We start from the raw sequence: 14,261 nt of genomic DNA, 5'->3' as shown, positions 1-14,261 counted from the left end.
TTACATTCTACTGGGTGGAAGAGATTAGTAGTAGAAAGCATTGCGAGTTTGTTTTCAAAAGTGTGGTTCATATTCATCAAATGCGTGCATTTCCGGCGATGCATCCACCAACATTCGCTAATTCCAGCAAATTTAACCAAAAAAAACACCCTGTGAGACGCACTTATATTGTGTGTGCGTGTGTGAGGAGCCCGGAAGGACAAAATGGTTCGAGATTATTAAAATCACACACACACTCGCGGGCGCCCACTTCAGCACACAGAATGAACAAAGTTATCTCGGCACAAGGGCGCGAGATGGATGAGGTGTGGCAGGAAGAATGAAAGTTTAGCAAATACTTGTGGTTCAATCTTACTGTCGGCCACTCACAACTGTTGTCGTTGAATGGTCTTTGCTTATATTATCGACCTCGTGCTTGTATCAAAGTCTACCTCAAATCGAAATACTCTACCACCACGAGTCGCGGTCAGAGCAGCTTTAAGAACAATGCTATTTTTTCTATTCTTTGTCTGTTCTTTTTCTATGTACGTTGTTCCTATATTAGTTCGTTCTATTGATTCCGAGCCATGTCGATGATGATGCTGCTGCTGTAGTCAACTATTCATTCAGTTTTCTGCCAAAAAATCTCCCCCATATAGTCCATTGTAAAATTCGGTGTCGACTTATCATCTAATCCAGATTACTTAATAAAAGTAATGATAAAGAAAAAGAACACATCGCACGCGCGCGCTTTGATAGTACCCTCCCCTTCGTGATGTGGCCGGCCTATCAAGCTTAGCACGCACATCCTTTTTCCCACACGCGCTATATCTATATATATATATATGTATGTATCGTTCGTCCCTATCCTAATCACACACGCACACCACACCTGCATTTATGGTCGCCCCGGGGTTTGTCCTCTTAGCGTACGACACACATGTCCACATCCACAGGCAGCATCATCTTAGCGACGGTCGCGAGATCCACTGCGGCTGCGACGATCGCGATCGCGCTCACGGCTCATGCTGCGGCTGCGTGATCTGGAACGACGTGGTGATCGAGATCTGAATAAAGAGAGTAGAGGAAAATGAAGCCGGAAAGGACGGTGGAGGACGATTGTTTCGGGGGACGGGGGGAGGTTGGGCAAGAGAAAGTGGAACGGTTGATGTTCGAGAACAGACGAAATTATTGGCGGTTCCAACTAGACTTATTCGCATTGGATAATGATGTATATGAGAAGAAGCAGCACATTAGGTATGTTTTTGGTAAGATCGGCTAATTTGCACTAGCGAATTACGGTAGAATCGAGTTTAATGAAAACCGGGCACTACTAACGCACAGAAGGACTGCTACTCGTAAACAAACAACTTTGTCCACTGGTTGGCAGCACACCTCGACGACCTTTCTTCGGTTGGATATTGCAACCTCTAGCTGCGGGGCCACGAGCGTTGAGACTGCGTCTCAAACCGCCTCAGTCACTCATTTACCTCAAAAAGTCACTCAAAACCAAAGTCTCCGTTGCCTCTTGAGGATTCCCTCAATTTCAGTACAGTGGTGACCTTACTGGGTTTGACGTTGACAACATACAGTGTGTGACGAGTAAAATGTTTTTCATGTATTTTCATTTCTTGTTTCTACTGTATTTTTGTTTCAATTTTATGGAAAATAGGGTCAAAAAAATTGTGGTTTGTTGATTAAAAACCAAATCATCATTTTTTTAATTACAGGAGCTTAATCCATCAATCATATTGCAGTTGAAAAGTATAAATTCAATTATAAAACATGTTCACAACTTTTGTCACACATTGTTCCAAAAAGTACGTTGCGGAGACATAAAAACATCATACCGTACGCCAAAACATTGTGCTTGTACAAACATAATTACGCATAAAACACTTTCAGAATGTAGTTACATTCATAATATTACGCAAAAAGTGTACTTGTGTAAAAAAATAAACCATTATTCTTTCGCCATACCATCGGCAGATACAACAGGTTTTGTTTACATTTTGAGCTGCTGACTGGCCGAATCTGTCAAAAAAGTCTCAAAAATTTTTGAGATTTTTGTAGATGAGCCAGGTTTCCCTCAAAACTCAAGTCACTCAATGTGTAGAGTTTTGAGGGAATCCTCATCGCTCGTGGCCCCGTGGCTGCTGATGTACTACCTATGAGACTCATCTTTACATCCGATATCTCAAAGAAGGTCACCGATCGTGTCCTCTAGATCTTAAGTTGCACCATCTTTGTTTAAACGTATTAGAACATCCACGAACTCTAGGCACGGCAATAACAATAAGCTGCTGATGAGTTTTTTTTTCTTCTCTCTAGCAAAACCACTCCACCATGCACAGTAGAACAAAGGGAAGCCACTCACCCTCAAACCCACTAAACACCCACGACACATATACACTACCAAGTTGAAGGGTATTAGGTGCGCAACTTGTTAGCCGTCGACGATGTGATTCCTTGCCCTTTGGACCTCTCTTGATTCTGGTCCTCGAATGTCTATAACGTTTGACGTTAAGAGAACCCCAAAGTACCTTACTTGCGAGTCATCCACAACGACCTACGGCACATGTGTTACAAAGTCCTCTGCAATTAATTCTTCTTCTGTTTTGACGCTACCCAACCAATAACTGGAAGGACAATCTTATGTATGGAGGAACGATCTGGATGAGAACTGGTACCTAATCCTGTCGTGTCACTCGCAGTAAACTCCCACAGTCCACAGCAATATTCGCAAGATACGATCATCTTCTTCTTTATCGACATACAAAACTCAAGAGGTCTAGAGGCGTACGGTAGGATTGGCCTGGATGGGATTTTGAACCGGTCCTGTCGTGTGATACCGATACACCGGCCCGGTGGCATCTTGGGTGGCCCCAAGATACGATCTACAACATCGAATAAAGCTCCCCCGATATTTATCTTCTAAAAGAAGTGAAACTATTGTGTGGTTGAGTTAAACCCTTCCCGACTCTGTCTTGCTTACTAGCTGACTATAGCTGTGACTTGTGGACAACCGGCCCCCAGTCCACCCCAGATCGACAAAGTTACCGATGATGCCATTGGTGTTACGGCGTTATCTAAATAGCAACAGTAAACGGGAACCGACACGGGGTGTACTCTGAAGATGGTGGTTGTCTTGGTCGAGAAGGGGGGTTGAATAGTTGCGAGCCAAACCGAACTGCCTGTGAGTAATTTGTTGTTTCACGGTGAATCATAATTTAAATCCAATAAACAAAGCTCTATGTGTGCGCGTGTATGTGTGTACGGAAACGCAGCTACGCAGCTACAAAACAATCAAAAACAGAATAGACAATTAATTGGACATCTACAACGCAACACACCAGTGACGCTCATACTTAAAGAAAAAGGATGAACAACAAAAATAAAAGTAGAAATACTAAGCAGCTAATCATTTAAGGACAAACATAGGACGTTTTTACTATTTTTGTACGTAGCACACCCGAAAGGAGGTCGATAACTAAAACAGAGAAATTAATAATAGAAGAGAGAGAAAAAAAAACCACGCTGCATTGCTGCGACGGTGGCAAAATAATCTGTGGTTGGATATATATATGAAAAAAGGAAAAAGCGTTACAAAAGAACAAAAAAAATCATACATACACATCCTACCTTTTCCGGTAACGGAAGAAGAGATGAGAAGAGAAAGCGAGCGCACACACGCGTTGTGGAGCATATTTGATATGGTGATGTGATTTGGTGGTGGTGGTTGGTGTAGTCGTGGTCGTGGTGGTGGTGGTGGTGGTGGTGAAGGAAGAAGCTTTGATTTTTAGATTCATTCGATCCAATTCAACAACGGGATGGTCGGATTATATGCGCGATCTTCAGTGGTTTCCGGACTGTGCGCCGTGTTCCAGCACTTGCAGAAAACGGTGAAGTCCTACCGAAGGGAGCTACAGATGGTAGAGATGGCCACCGGAAACGCGCTCCGAAGTTATGCGAAGAGATGCCAGTGTTGGGATGGGGAGATTATGGACTTTCGTGTGGTCGATGAATCACGGCAAGATCTCACGGCAAGGGAAAGAAGTTTGGAGCAGCTGGTTGGTACACGCATGATGCGGTGACTTTGGCTTAGGCCGCCCAAGCTTTACAGATCGGTGGTGCCGTTACATGGCAAACGAACTGGCAGCAAGATGATGATGGAGATGATGTGTAGTCGCGGTAGGTCACGCGCCTAGGTACGGGTAGCAGAGTAGTCAACGGTGTCATGATGATAGTGATGGTGAAAGAGACATGGTCGTGAGAGTTTGTTGTTTGTGGTGATGTCGGAAGGAGAAGCTTGAGAAATGGCTTGCAGCGATGGCTTCCACTAGGAGCTAAAGATACATTATTTACGCACAATGATTGTTCGGGGGTTTAAGAAAAAAAAAACAATATGGGAGAATGAATTGGGTTGGGTCACTTACAGTTGCGGTGTTTTTTTTGCTTGCTTGCTTGCTTGCTTGCTTACTGTTGGCATAGAGCTTAGAGCGCGCTAGCACGGAGAGTAGGACAATGTTTGGGCTGCTACCAAAAAAACACAACACAATTGCACTAAAACTGCACCAACTGTAACGTCCCGCTGGGATCACCACGCGAGCGATGCAAACTCGATCTCGTTAAGGATGGGTGTGCCCCCGGGGAGGGGTCAAGAAGCGAGCGTCAAGGAAGATCTGCCCAGATGTGGTGCATAATATCCCGCCACAGCACATCATTTACCCAAGCAGCACCGAAGAAAATGGTGATGACGGTGGCAGAAGGGAAGCAGCTGCAGCACCAGAAGTACTTAATGTTGCCATGAAGAAGCGCTGTTGAGAAAAGGGTGGTACGGCTGGTACCACCAGGTCATGCTGGTGTTTTGGTTTTCTTTTTTTAGTTTTTGCCTCCCAAAGGATGCCTGCCCATTCGTTGACGATGATGGTGCAGCACTAGTAGCAGTTGTGGGTAGTAGTACTAGTAGCAGCAGCAGTAGTTGTAGTACAACACAAGTAGATAGTAGTAGCGGTAGCGGCAGTGTACTCGCTTGGTAGGTAGAGGTTGGTGAAGAATGGTGGTCGGTGATGATACAGTTGGCAGGTGCAAAGGATCACGTAGAAGCCCCTAGAGCGCGCGAAGCCGAAGGAGATGATGATGGTGATGAACAAGGATGTGTGTTCGCGGATGATGGACACGCGGTTCGGTACGCCCATCACAAGGGAGCGCAAACAATAACATTTGTACAGGGTGGTCAAACCACGCACGCACGTACGCACACACACACACACAAATGAAGTTGAAGGATCTCGCTGGGAAAGAGATACAGAAAAAAGAGAAAAGAAAAACAAAACACAGATTCCGAGGTGCGAAAGTGCCCCGGAACTGGGACCAGGTGGTTGAACCATGGAAAAGGGTGACACGATTGGTGGCTGGCTGACTAACTGTTGCAGCGCGATGCCCCTCACGATGCTTGTTTCGTCCTCTGCAACTCGTACAGCTTTTGGCACCAAGACGGGAACGCTCAGAACGCTGGATCTAGCGCATGATCTGAACAGAACTTTGCGTGACTCGCTAGTGTTCTTGTTGTGGAAGAACGCTAGAAGAAGGAAGGCTGATCTTCATGCTACTGCTGTTTCTCTTCTGCTAGCAAGAATTTGAACATTATCAGCACATCAGGCGGCCGGTCGGTGGAAAGGCAAACACCAACCTGTCGCCCGCTTCTCCGAAGACGAGACATCCGAGGTGAGCTACACAGCGTAACCAGCGGAACAGAGGTTGTCTCACCAAGTTGGAACCAACAGAGTGTTCACGGGGGGCGAGGCGATGGCAGTGGATGAAGGCACCACCCGGCGGTGCAGGGCGCTGAATCGCAACGAAGGCTAGGTGTGGTGCTGCTGAGGTGATCGCTGCTACTACCCAGCCGTTGGAGAGGGTGTGGAGGAAGATGATGAAGTAGCAGTAGTAGTAGTAGTAGTGGCAGTAGCAGTGATGGTAGTAGTAACGGCAGTAGAAGGGGAAGCAAACTGCAGATCTCGAGGCCGTCGTATTGAAGGGCCGCTGCCGTTGCTGAAGCCCATCGCAAGAGGAAGCACAGCGCTGTCGCCGCTACTGCTGCCAATAATGCTGTCGCGGTGGGCGCTTGCGGAAGTAGAGGTAGAAGCACGTACGCATGCCCGTAGCGGCAGCAGCAGTAGTAGTAGTGGTAGTAGTAGCAGTAGTAGTGGTGGTCGCCGGAAGACGAATGATCGGGTCTAGAAGAGATCGAGCCGCACCGGCAGGAGCTCAGGCGCGCAGCAGAAGTATTGGTGGTGTTGGTGGAGGAAGTAGTAGTAGTAGTAGTAGTAGTAGTGGTTGTATTTTTGGTGGTGGTAGTTGTGATGGTGGTGGTAAAATTGGTGGAATTGATGGTGGTGGTGGTGGTGGTTGCGGTAGTAGACTTAACACTAGTAGCGCTACTAGCAAAATTTGGACAAGATGATGTTCTTTGGCGGAAGTCGCTGTCGTGGAGTAGTATCATAGAAGAGTTTGCCCTGAAATTTGTTTGATCAACCATCGGTTAGATTGTTTACTTCTATGTTACACGTACGAGTATCTTTTCTTGTTTTCTTTTTTTTGTGTGGGATGGGCGTTCTGTATTGCTTTCGGGTTTACGATAGGTAATGAGAAAGAAACGGCCCAACAAAGCCGCAATGGATCCTAAACCGAGTTCGAGCATTTTGCGTTACGATCCCCTCGCCCTGTTATGATTTTGCTTAATTTTTTATCAGTGTTAATGTCTCTCATCCTGTCAAACAAATACTCCAAACGATATTATTACATGCTCTACTAGTAGTTGGCGTTTTGTTTTCCATTCGCTCGGGAAAGAAAAGAGAAAAATTCGTGTGCGTGAGGCCACCATGTAGCTTGGTTTTACATTATTTTTGCTTCCACACACTCTCAAACACACGCAAAACAAAAAGAAACACAGTCAAAACGAGGCTGCATAAATCGAAATATGATTACATCGAGCGGGTGAAGTTCTACATTGTTTAGAAAGAAGGAAGGAAAAAAACGCTTTACCACAACACATTGCAGAGTGGCTCGAGAGGGTCGATTAACTCTACGGTTTTTGGTTCTTTAGCTTTGGATGTACTCTATAGATCGCTATGCTTATTTTATGAGACTAACATTTTACACCTATAACATCACTATCGGCTAAACCTCGACTTACCTGTACGAACGACGAGGTCGGCGCGTACGCTCATCACGCCGCGATCGGCCAGAGGACATCTCTACCCGAATGCGAGTTCCACAACACCGTCTGTCGAGGATAACAAAAAAAAAAATACGATAAAGCGGTAACGAACAAGCGTATAAACCGTATAATATGTTTAAACTTACGTGCCGTCCAATGAGCGAACTGCATCTTCGGCGTCACGCTTATCCTCGAACTCTACGAAGGCGAAACCGGGAGGATTGCGTGCTACCCAAACATTTCTCAATGGCCCATACTTGCCGAAGGCACTCTCGATCTCGTGCTTAGACGCAGACGAACCCAAATTGCCCACGTAAACCTTGCACTGCAGGTCCCACTCACGGTAACGCGCCATCTTATCCAGCGTGACGGATTTTATGTAATACAACTGCTAGCCGCGAAAGTAAATGTTATCAGTATTAACCTACGGTGAAAAACAAGAAAAATAAAATGCATTAGGCGGGGGTCATTGATGTTTTCTCTACATTAAGGTGGGATTTATGCTGCTCTCCCCTTTTGCACATATTCCAATTCAAGTTACGAAGCTTTTTCACTCATTTGTTCCCTTATGTTGTCGCATATCATTAGAGAAAGGTCTCAACGAAGAGGACGAGCGGTACGAGCACGAAATATCAAAACGCAAAACGCAAACATTGACCTTGGATCATTTTTCGTTAGCCTTCGTCGTAACGGGTGTAGCTGGTTTTACCTCACGGGGTAAATTTTAATTTTTCGCTAACAGACTTTTTTTTCCTTTCACGATTGTAAGATGGCCGCCCGCATCAAGAGCCAATGTGTCGTCAGCAAGAATTTTCATTCCTATTTTTCCGCGTTTTCTCGCCCGTAAAAAGAGCAATAATACATACCTGCCGTAGCTCGTGAGTTAAACTTTTGACTAATCGTAGTTTTGTAGAGCACTAGTGGGTTTAATTAACTTTTTTAAGCGAAAATATTACAGTACGACGCACTTTTGCGAGCACCACGCGTAGAGAGAAAATTTGGTGTGGACATAGCAAGGTTGGACCAGGCAGAACCGTGTTGACAGCTTGGGTATTGAAACACATAATCGAAGAGAAATATTGAAATTGACCAGTGCATAAATAAAAAGACGTTTATTATAATTTAGCAAGATAAATCTAACAAACTAGATAATACATGTGAAAGTAATGAAGATAATAATTGAGCCAGAAATATATTAAATGAGCAATGAATTTGAAGTGCCAACAACTGCCAAACAAATTAATGATGGAGCCTTCGCTATCATGACAGGTGCTGTCAAACGACAATCGCAGAAGTTCGAAAGAGAATCAAGGTATACATAAGGCGTTTGAATTTTTATCAAACACTGTCATTTGGTAACAACAATTTTTACGGTCCCCTATCTGTAGGATTCGCATCTTCACTGAAACGTTTTGCGCACACCATCCTGGATTTTTGTCATGCAATGTGATAAAATAGAATTCATAAGGATGTGTTTATCTTCTTATCTTCGTTGAAAAACACTGGCGATTGAAATCGGCAAACAAAATGAAACAGAGTATGAGTCGTGAACTTAGGCAGGCATTATAGGCATTATAACTTTAAATTAAGATATGCTTGGTATGTTGAGCAAAGTAGTTGAGCCATTGCAATAAAACTAATGGGCATTTTCATTCTTCATTCATACATCTTCAAGAAATTGTGTTAAATATAATTACAAAGCATTACGAAGTCTTTCTTATAACACGGTTAGCTGTTGTAACGTTCCATCCAACCCTGAAACTCCTATGAAATCATTGCCAGACAGTAACGTCGTAAGCGTTATCAGCACGCCCGTTAAATTACTCACCAAATCCGAATGGATTTTAAGCTACCACCTAATCACGCAAAAAAAATCGGTATAAAACGCGTTAATCTAATCCGCTTGGAAGTTAGTCATAAACGGTCCGCGCAGTAGCATACAAAACGACAAGATGGCGCACGTTCCGACGCTGTTGCTCCTATCTACCCTACTCGCGTGTGCATTATGTCTGCCCAACAATGCACTAGTCGGCCGACACATTCAACTTCCCTTGGGGAAAATTCCACGCATTCGGGGTGGTGTACCTGCGGCACCGGGTGAGATCCCGTACGCGGCCGGATTGATGATTCAACAGCCGATCGGTAATCGGTGGTGCGGCGGAAGTTTAGTATCGCTCAACTATGTTCTGACGGCGGCTACCTGCTTCAACAAGTGAGTATGCGGACGGATTGATGGCCTTGGTGGTGGCTAACATTAACATCACGGTTCAATGGTTTGTACAGTCCGGGTCCCACGACGGTTTTGCTGGGCGCCTCAAACATGAACGACGTCGAAGACATCGTCATCGCAAGCGAAGTCATCGTGCATCAAGCGTTTGTCCCGAGCCAAAACCTTAACGATATAGCCTTGGTACGATTGTCCCGACCGGCCAGCATTAGCAGTAAGTACGCGAAACTCCAACTCCACGTGCTCTGATGGGTTGTTATCGCACATCCGCCCGCGGAATCAATCTGCACCGATAACAGCGCCACGGAAATTAAACGTACAACAACACTGCATTGCGCTTTGTTTTCCAGATTACATCAGATTAGCGCGACTGCCCAACTGGAGACAGGCCGATTCATTGTTCTTAAATCAGCTGGCCACTGTAAGCGGTTGGGGAGCGCTCGGTCAGAACTCGGCCGAAATTCTCCCCCTGAACAATCTGCACCGTGTGAATGGTTCCGTCATCAGCAATACGGCCTGCGGTCTACAATTTCTCGGCGGCATTGCTGACTCACACGTGTGCGTATCCACCAGCAATGGATCTCCCTGCCAGGGTGATCAAGGTGGCCCACTGACGGTGGACGACGCTGACGGTGGTCAAACGTTGATCGGTGTGTTCGCTTTCCTGTCGGTGCTGGGTTGCGATGTTGACCGGCCAGCGGTATACACAAGGCTCACACCCTACCTGGCCTGGATTGAGGCGAACTCGGACGTTACCATACGGTATGATTTCGAGTTCCTGCCAACGCCACCGAATCCGCAGACGACTACTACTGGTGCGCCTCAAACGACCACCCCAGAAACGACACCGGACGTGCCGCAGACGACCACTACTGAACCACCGCCTACCACTACCACCCAAAGCATTATGCCGCCGCACCGGACGAACCAGCCAAACATTAGGGTACAACATCGCATCACCTACTGAGCGATCCAGCTTGCTAAGATTGCCCTGAGAGTCGTCTAAGTCAGTGACAGTTGTTCACACTAATAAAGGCACTAAGCACTACGTAATGCAATAAAAAGCGGGTATTTGTTTATATTTACATCTTCAAAGGTCTTAACGTCTCCAACGTCTTACATCCTATGCACCGAACTCGTAGTCCGAGTTCTGCTCGATAAAGTCCCGGTAGAAGGAGACACGCACCCACACGGAGGGGATGCCCGATGCGCAGCCCTGTGCCGACACGAACGATGCAATACCGATCTCCAGGCTGCTGCCGTTGTCGATTACCGTGAGCGGACCGCCCGAGTCACCGTTGCACACGGATCGGCCACCGGTCGCATCCAGGCACACGTTCTGATCCGACACCAGAAGAATGTTCCACGCGCTGATACAGGCGGCATTCGTCATGACCGGATTGTTCGTGTACATCAGCACATCCGACGCACCGGGCAGTGCGTCCGAGGTGCGGCCGAACCCGGACGCCGTACCGACCATACCGGCGAACGTGCGGCCATCGGAACGGGCCGGCAGGGCAATCGGTTGCACGCGCTCGTTAAACACCGCCGGACTGTTCAGCCGCACCGTGGCGATGTCATTGCGAATAAGCGTCGGATTGTAGCTCGGATGCACGGCCACACCGGACTGCACAAATCCGATACGCTGCTGGGTCGGCTCGTTCGTCACACGGTTGTGGGCACCGAGTATTGCCGTGCCGTCCGTAGCGACAGCACCGCTCCCATCGACCACACAGTGGGCTGCCGTCAGGATGTAGCTGTTCGTGATGACGGTACCACCGCACAGACCACCACCGCCGGCAAAGTTACTGAGCAGTGCAATCTGGTACGGGAACTGGCCGGGTACGGCTTCCTGCCCGTTCACGATACGCTGGGCGGGGCGGGCATGGCGCAGAAACTGGAGCTCCGCCGGCAACCGCTGCCAGTAGTGATCGAACTGCTCGATCGGCTTCACCTGCGTCCAGTCAATGTCGATCCATTCGCCACTGGCGACAACGGCCAACGCCAGCAGGGCTACCACGGTGAAGGTTTTCATCTTGCTTTCGCCGATTCTCCGGACGTTCTACACGGTGCAACACCGTTTTGGAGGTGCTTTATACAGTGCCGGCAAACTTAGCTGACGTACTGCAGCTACGGTACGATTGGGCACTAATCCCCGCAAGATAAGACATTCAAGGCGTCCGTTTTTGGGGAATTCCGATACATGGGACGTCCATACGCTTCTTCAACAGGTCTTTATTTGTCCATAGAGCGAAAAAAACGAGCCCGATAATGACTTAATTCTAATCGAACATTTTCCCAACAAGATATGCCGTAGTGGGATTTGCGTTGATTAAAGTCTTATCATAAGCTTTGAGGAAAGATTACACAGTTTCAGGGCTGATGTACAATTTTGATGACGATTAGCGGAAACTCCAAAGTAGCATGTTGCGAAGATTATATGGATTTCTATTCAAGCTCGAACAAGTAATCATCCGTGTGTCTGTCGTGTGTCGTAGAATTCGTGCCACACGTGCCTTCCCTGTAGGTTCACAGCAGCACTGCAGCACAGCGCGCGTGGCCATTTTCTAAAAGTTTATTTGTACCCTACAGGTGGGTGCTTGAACGTCATCAATTCAACTCAGTATTAGTCTACCAAGTCTCAAGAGTCTGCACATGTGGGTCATTCTATTGCTGCGACCAGAGTCAACCGATACGTGGCGATTTGAGTTCAAATTTATATGATTATTCACAATGAATGTTGAGGACCTTGTGTAGGATGTCCTCTATTAGGTACCTCCGCCATCTTTCTCTAGAGTATATTGAGGAGAGGACATTCGACTGTATTCTAGAACATATTGAGGAGAGGACATTAGAATACTAACAAAAAGCCCCTGTCAGCTTTGGATGGTGTCCATATGTAAGAGCTGTATTTTGGTTTTTCGGCTTAAGTAGTACTTTATAGTGCAAAATATGGGGCGACCCGGTGGTGTAATGGAAGCGGTGCCAGTTTTCACACGACAGGCACGGTCCAAAATCCCATCCAGACCAAATCCCCGTAGCACAAGGACTGACTGTCCGGCTACGTGATGAAATAAGTCTAGTAGGCCAAAATTGGCAGGTATGATCTAGTAGGTCGTTACGCTAAGAAGAAGAAGAAGAAGAAGAAGAAGAAGAAGAAGTCCAGAATACATCAGCTCTCCTCCTCCTGACCGTGAAGAGGTTTCCACAGCCTGCTGTTGTTGGCGATTAATTTCGAAACTGATTGATTTACCGAAGGCAACCCTATCTTTGAGATTCGAATGGCTCTGCCTTGGACAAAGTTATAGGGGAAGTAGACAAAAATGACCTTGACACTAAACCACCTAAACCACCTCAAATATTAGAATCATCTCGAAAATGAACAAATTAAATCGTAACAAAGTTTGCTTCGTGTCGATAGTTTGTTTTATTATTATTAATATTAATTGCTATCACTCGTCAGCGGAGAGTAGTCCTCTCAACCGGCGCCTCTTAAACGGAAAACTCATAGTCCGAGTTTTGGGAAATGAAGTCGCGGAAGAAGGAGACGCGCACCCATACGGAGGGTGCACCCGAGGCACAACCGGCAGCGGACACGAACGAAGCGATGCCAACCTCCAGGCTGCGGCCACCATCCTGCACAGCCAACGGACCACCGGAGTCACCGTTGCATGGCGAGCGGCCACCAGACGCATCGAGACACACGTTCTGGTCCTGCACCAGTGCCGTGCTCCAGAAGCTGTTGCACTGCGCGTTCGACAGGATCGGGTTGCGCGTGAACATTACCACCGGCGAGGTATCACCGCTAGCATCCGAGGTACGTCCGAAGCCGGACGCCGTACCTTCCAAACCGGCGAACGTGCGCCCGTCCGAAGATGCCGGCAGATCGATCGGTTGCACGCGCGCATTGAAGACGGCCGGGGTGTCGAGACGTACCGTGGCGATATCGTTGCGGATCGTGGACGAGTCGTACTGCGGGTGCACGGATATACCAGCCTGGGTGAAGCTAATGCGCTGTTGCGTCGGTTCCGTAACGGTACGATCGTGGGCGCCCAGGATAGCGGTACCACCGATAGCCACCTGTCCGTTTCCACCGACCACACAGTGGGCCGCCGTCAGGATGTAGCTGTTCGTGATGACGGTACCACCGCACAGACCGGTGCCGGTGCCGAAGTTACTGAGCAGCGCAATCTGGTACGGGAACTGGCCGGGCAGTGCCTCGACACCGTTCACGATGCGGTGCGATGGGCGGGCATGGCGCAGATACTGTACTTCCGCCGGCAACCGCTGCCAGTAGTGATCGAACTCATCGATCGGCTTCACCTGCGACCAGTCAATGTCGATCCATTCCGCGCTGGTCACAGAACAGACGGCCAGCAGACCGGCAATAACAAACGCTCCAGCGATCTTCATGGTGGTTCCTTGCTCTCCGGGGGACTACTGATACCGAATCTGGGGTTCTGCACGAGCTTTTATTTGCCACCCGGTGTGGTAATCCGTTTATCACCACCGTGCTTCATTGTGTTGCGATAAGTGCCACCGCTATACAATGCCGTACGGATTTTCCAAAATTAGATTATCGCGGTGCGATAGTATTGTAAATCACCAGCGGCGTGGCGTGTTGAGTCTAAATTTGGTGAAAGGTTTTTCCAAATTTAAGCATCAGCCAATGATCGAGCATCTTTTAACGTCAGCGCTAACAACAGCCACGCTTAAGTGTATGAAGATGAACCCCGCAACAGTCGTACGGGTGGAAACTATTGTAAGGCTCTGGTTTGCATCTTTCACTAAGGAAAAATCAGTTGCATTCTCACAGACGGATATCGCGATTACACA

General features: G+C 47.5%; 4 protein-coding genes across 5 annotated transcripts; 1 reads left to right on the top strand and 3 right to left on the bottom strand.

Moving 5' to 3' along the window:
- Positions 1-946: 946 nt before the first annotated feature.
- LOC128715479 (RNA-binding protein 1-like) lies at positions 947-7,553 on the bottom strand. 2 transcript variants are annotated; one of them, XM_053810384.1, is made up of 4 exons: positions 7,345-7,553; positions 7,185-7,264; positions 2,951-2,969; positions 947-1,046 (listed from the first exon to the last, which is right to left on the bottom strand). In XM_053810384.1, exons 1-4 carry the CDS (start codon positions 7,551-7,553, stop codon positions 947-949), a joined length of 408 nt encoding a protein of 135 aa, XP_053666359.1. The 2 variants fall into 2 exon arrangements, with proteins under 2 accessions (XP_053666359.1, XP_053666360.1); XM_053810385.1 differs by lacking the exon at positions 2,951-2,969 and having other exon boundaries at positions 7,175-7,264.
- A 1,597-nt stretch (positions 7,554-9,150) lies between these two features.
- LOC128712978 (collagenase-like) lies at positions 9,151-10,392 on the top strand. The gene is made up of 3 exons (XM_053807843.1): positions 9,151-9,410; positions 9,482-9,639; positions 9,776-10,392. Exons 1-3 carry the CDS (start codon positions 9,151-9,153, stop codon positions 10,390-10,392), a joined length of 1,035 nt encoding a protein of 344 aa, XP_053663818.1.
- Positions 10,393-10,548: 156 nt separating this feature from the next.
- Positions 10,549-11,460, bottom strand: LOC128711996 (brachyurin-like). The gene has a single exon (XM_053806889.1). It carries the CDS (start codon positions 11,458-11,460, stop codon positions 10,549-10,551), a length of 912 nt encoding a protein of 303 aa, XP_053662864.1.
- A 1,457-nt stretch (positions 11,461-12,917) lies between these two features.
- LOC128712977 (brachyurin-like) lies at positions 12,918-13,838 on the bottom strand. Its single transcript, XM_053807841.1, has one exon. It carries the CDS (start codon positions 13,836-13,838, stop codon positions 12,918-12,920), a length of 921 nt encoding a protein of 306 aa, XP_053663816.1.
- Positions 13,839-14,261: the final 423 nt, after the last annotated feature.

Source organism: Anopheles marshallii, chromosome 3, assembly GCF_943734725.1.
Source record: "Anopheles marshallii chromosome 3, idAnoMarsDA_429_01, whole genome shotgun sequence".
NCBI lineage: Eukaryota > Metazoa > Arthropoda > Insecta > Diptera > Culicidae > Anopheles > Anopheles marshallii.
Note: the sequence above shows the minus strand (reverse complement) of the source record. Positions and strands in the feature narration are given on the sequence as shown.

Coding starts and splice junctions, on each gene's coding strand:
- LOC128712977 (XM_053807841.1), bottom strand. CDS start 13,838: ATGAAGATCGCTGGAGCGTTTGTTATTGCCGGTCTGCTGGCCGTCTGT.
- LOC128711996 (XM_053806889.1), bottom strand. CDS start 11,460: ATGAAAACCTTCACCGTGGTAGCCCTGCTGGCGTTGGCCGTTGTCGCC.
- LOC128712978 (XM_053807843.1), top strand. CDS start 9,151: ATGGCGCACGTTCCGACGCTGTTGCTCCTATCTACCCTACTCGCGTGT. Junction 9,411..9,481: donor GCGGCTACCTGCTTCAACAA/GTGAGTATGCGG, acceptor TGGTTTGTACAG/TCCGGGTCCCACGACGGTTT. Junction 9,640..9,775: donor CCGACCGGCCAGCATTAGCA/GTAAGTACGCGA, acceptor TTTGTTTTCCAG/ATTACATCAGATTAGCGCGA.
- LOC128715479 (XM_053810384.1), bottom strand. CDS start 7,553: ATGGCGCGTTACCGTGAGTGGGACCTGCAGTGCAAGGTTTACGTGGGC. Junction 7,265..7,344: donor GTTCGCTCATTGGACGGCAC/GTAAGTTTAAAC, acceptor TATCCTCGACAG/ACGGTGTTGTGGAACTCGCA.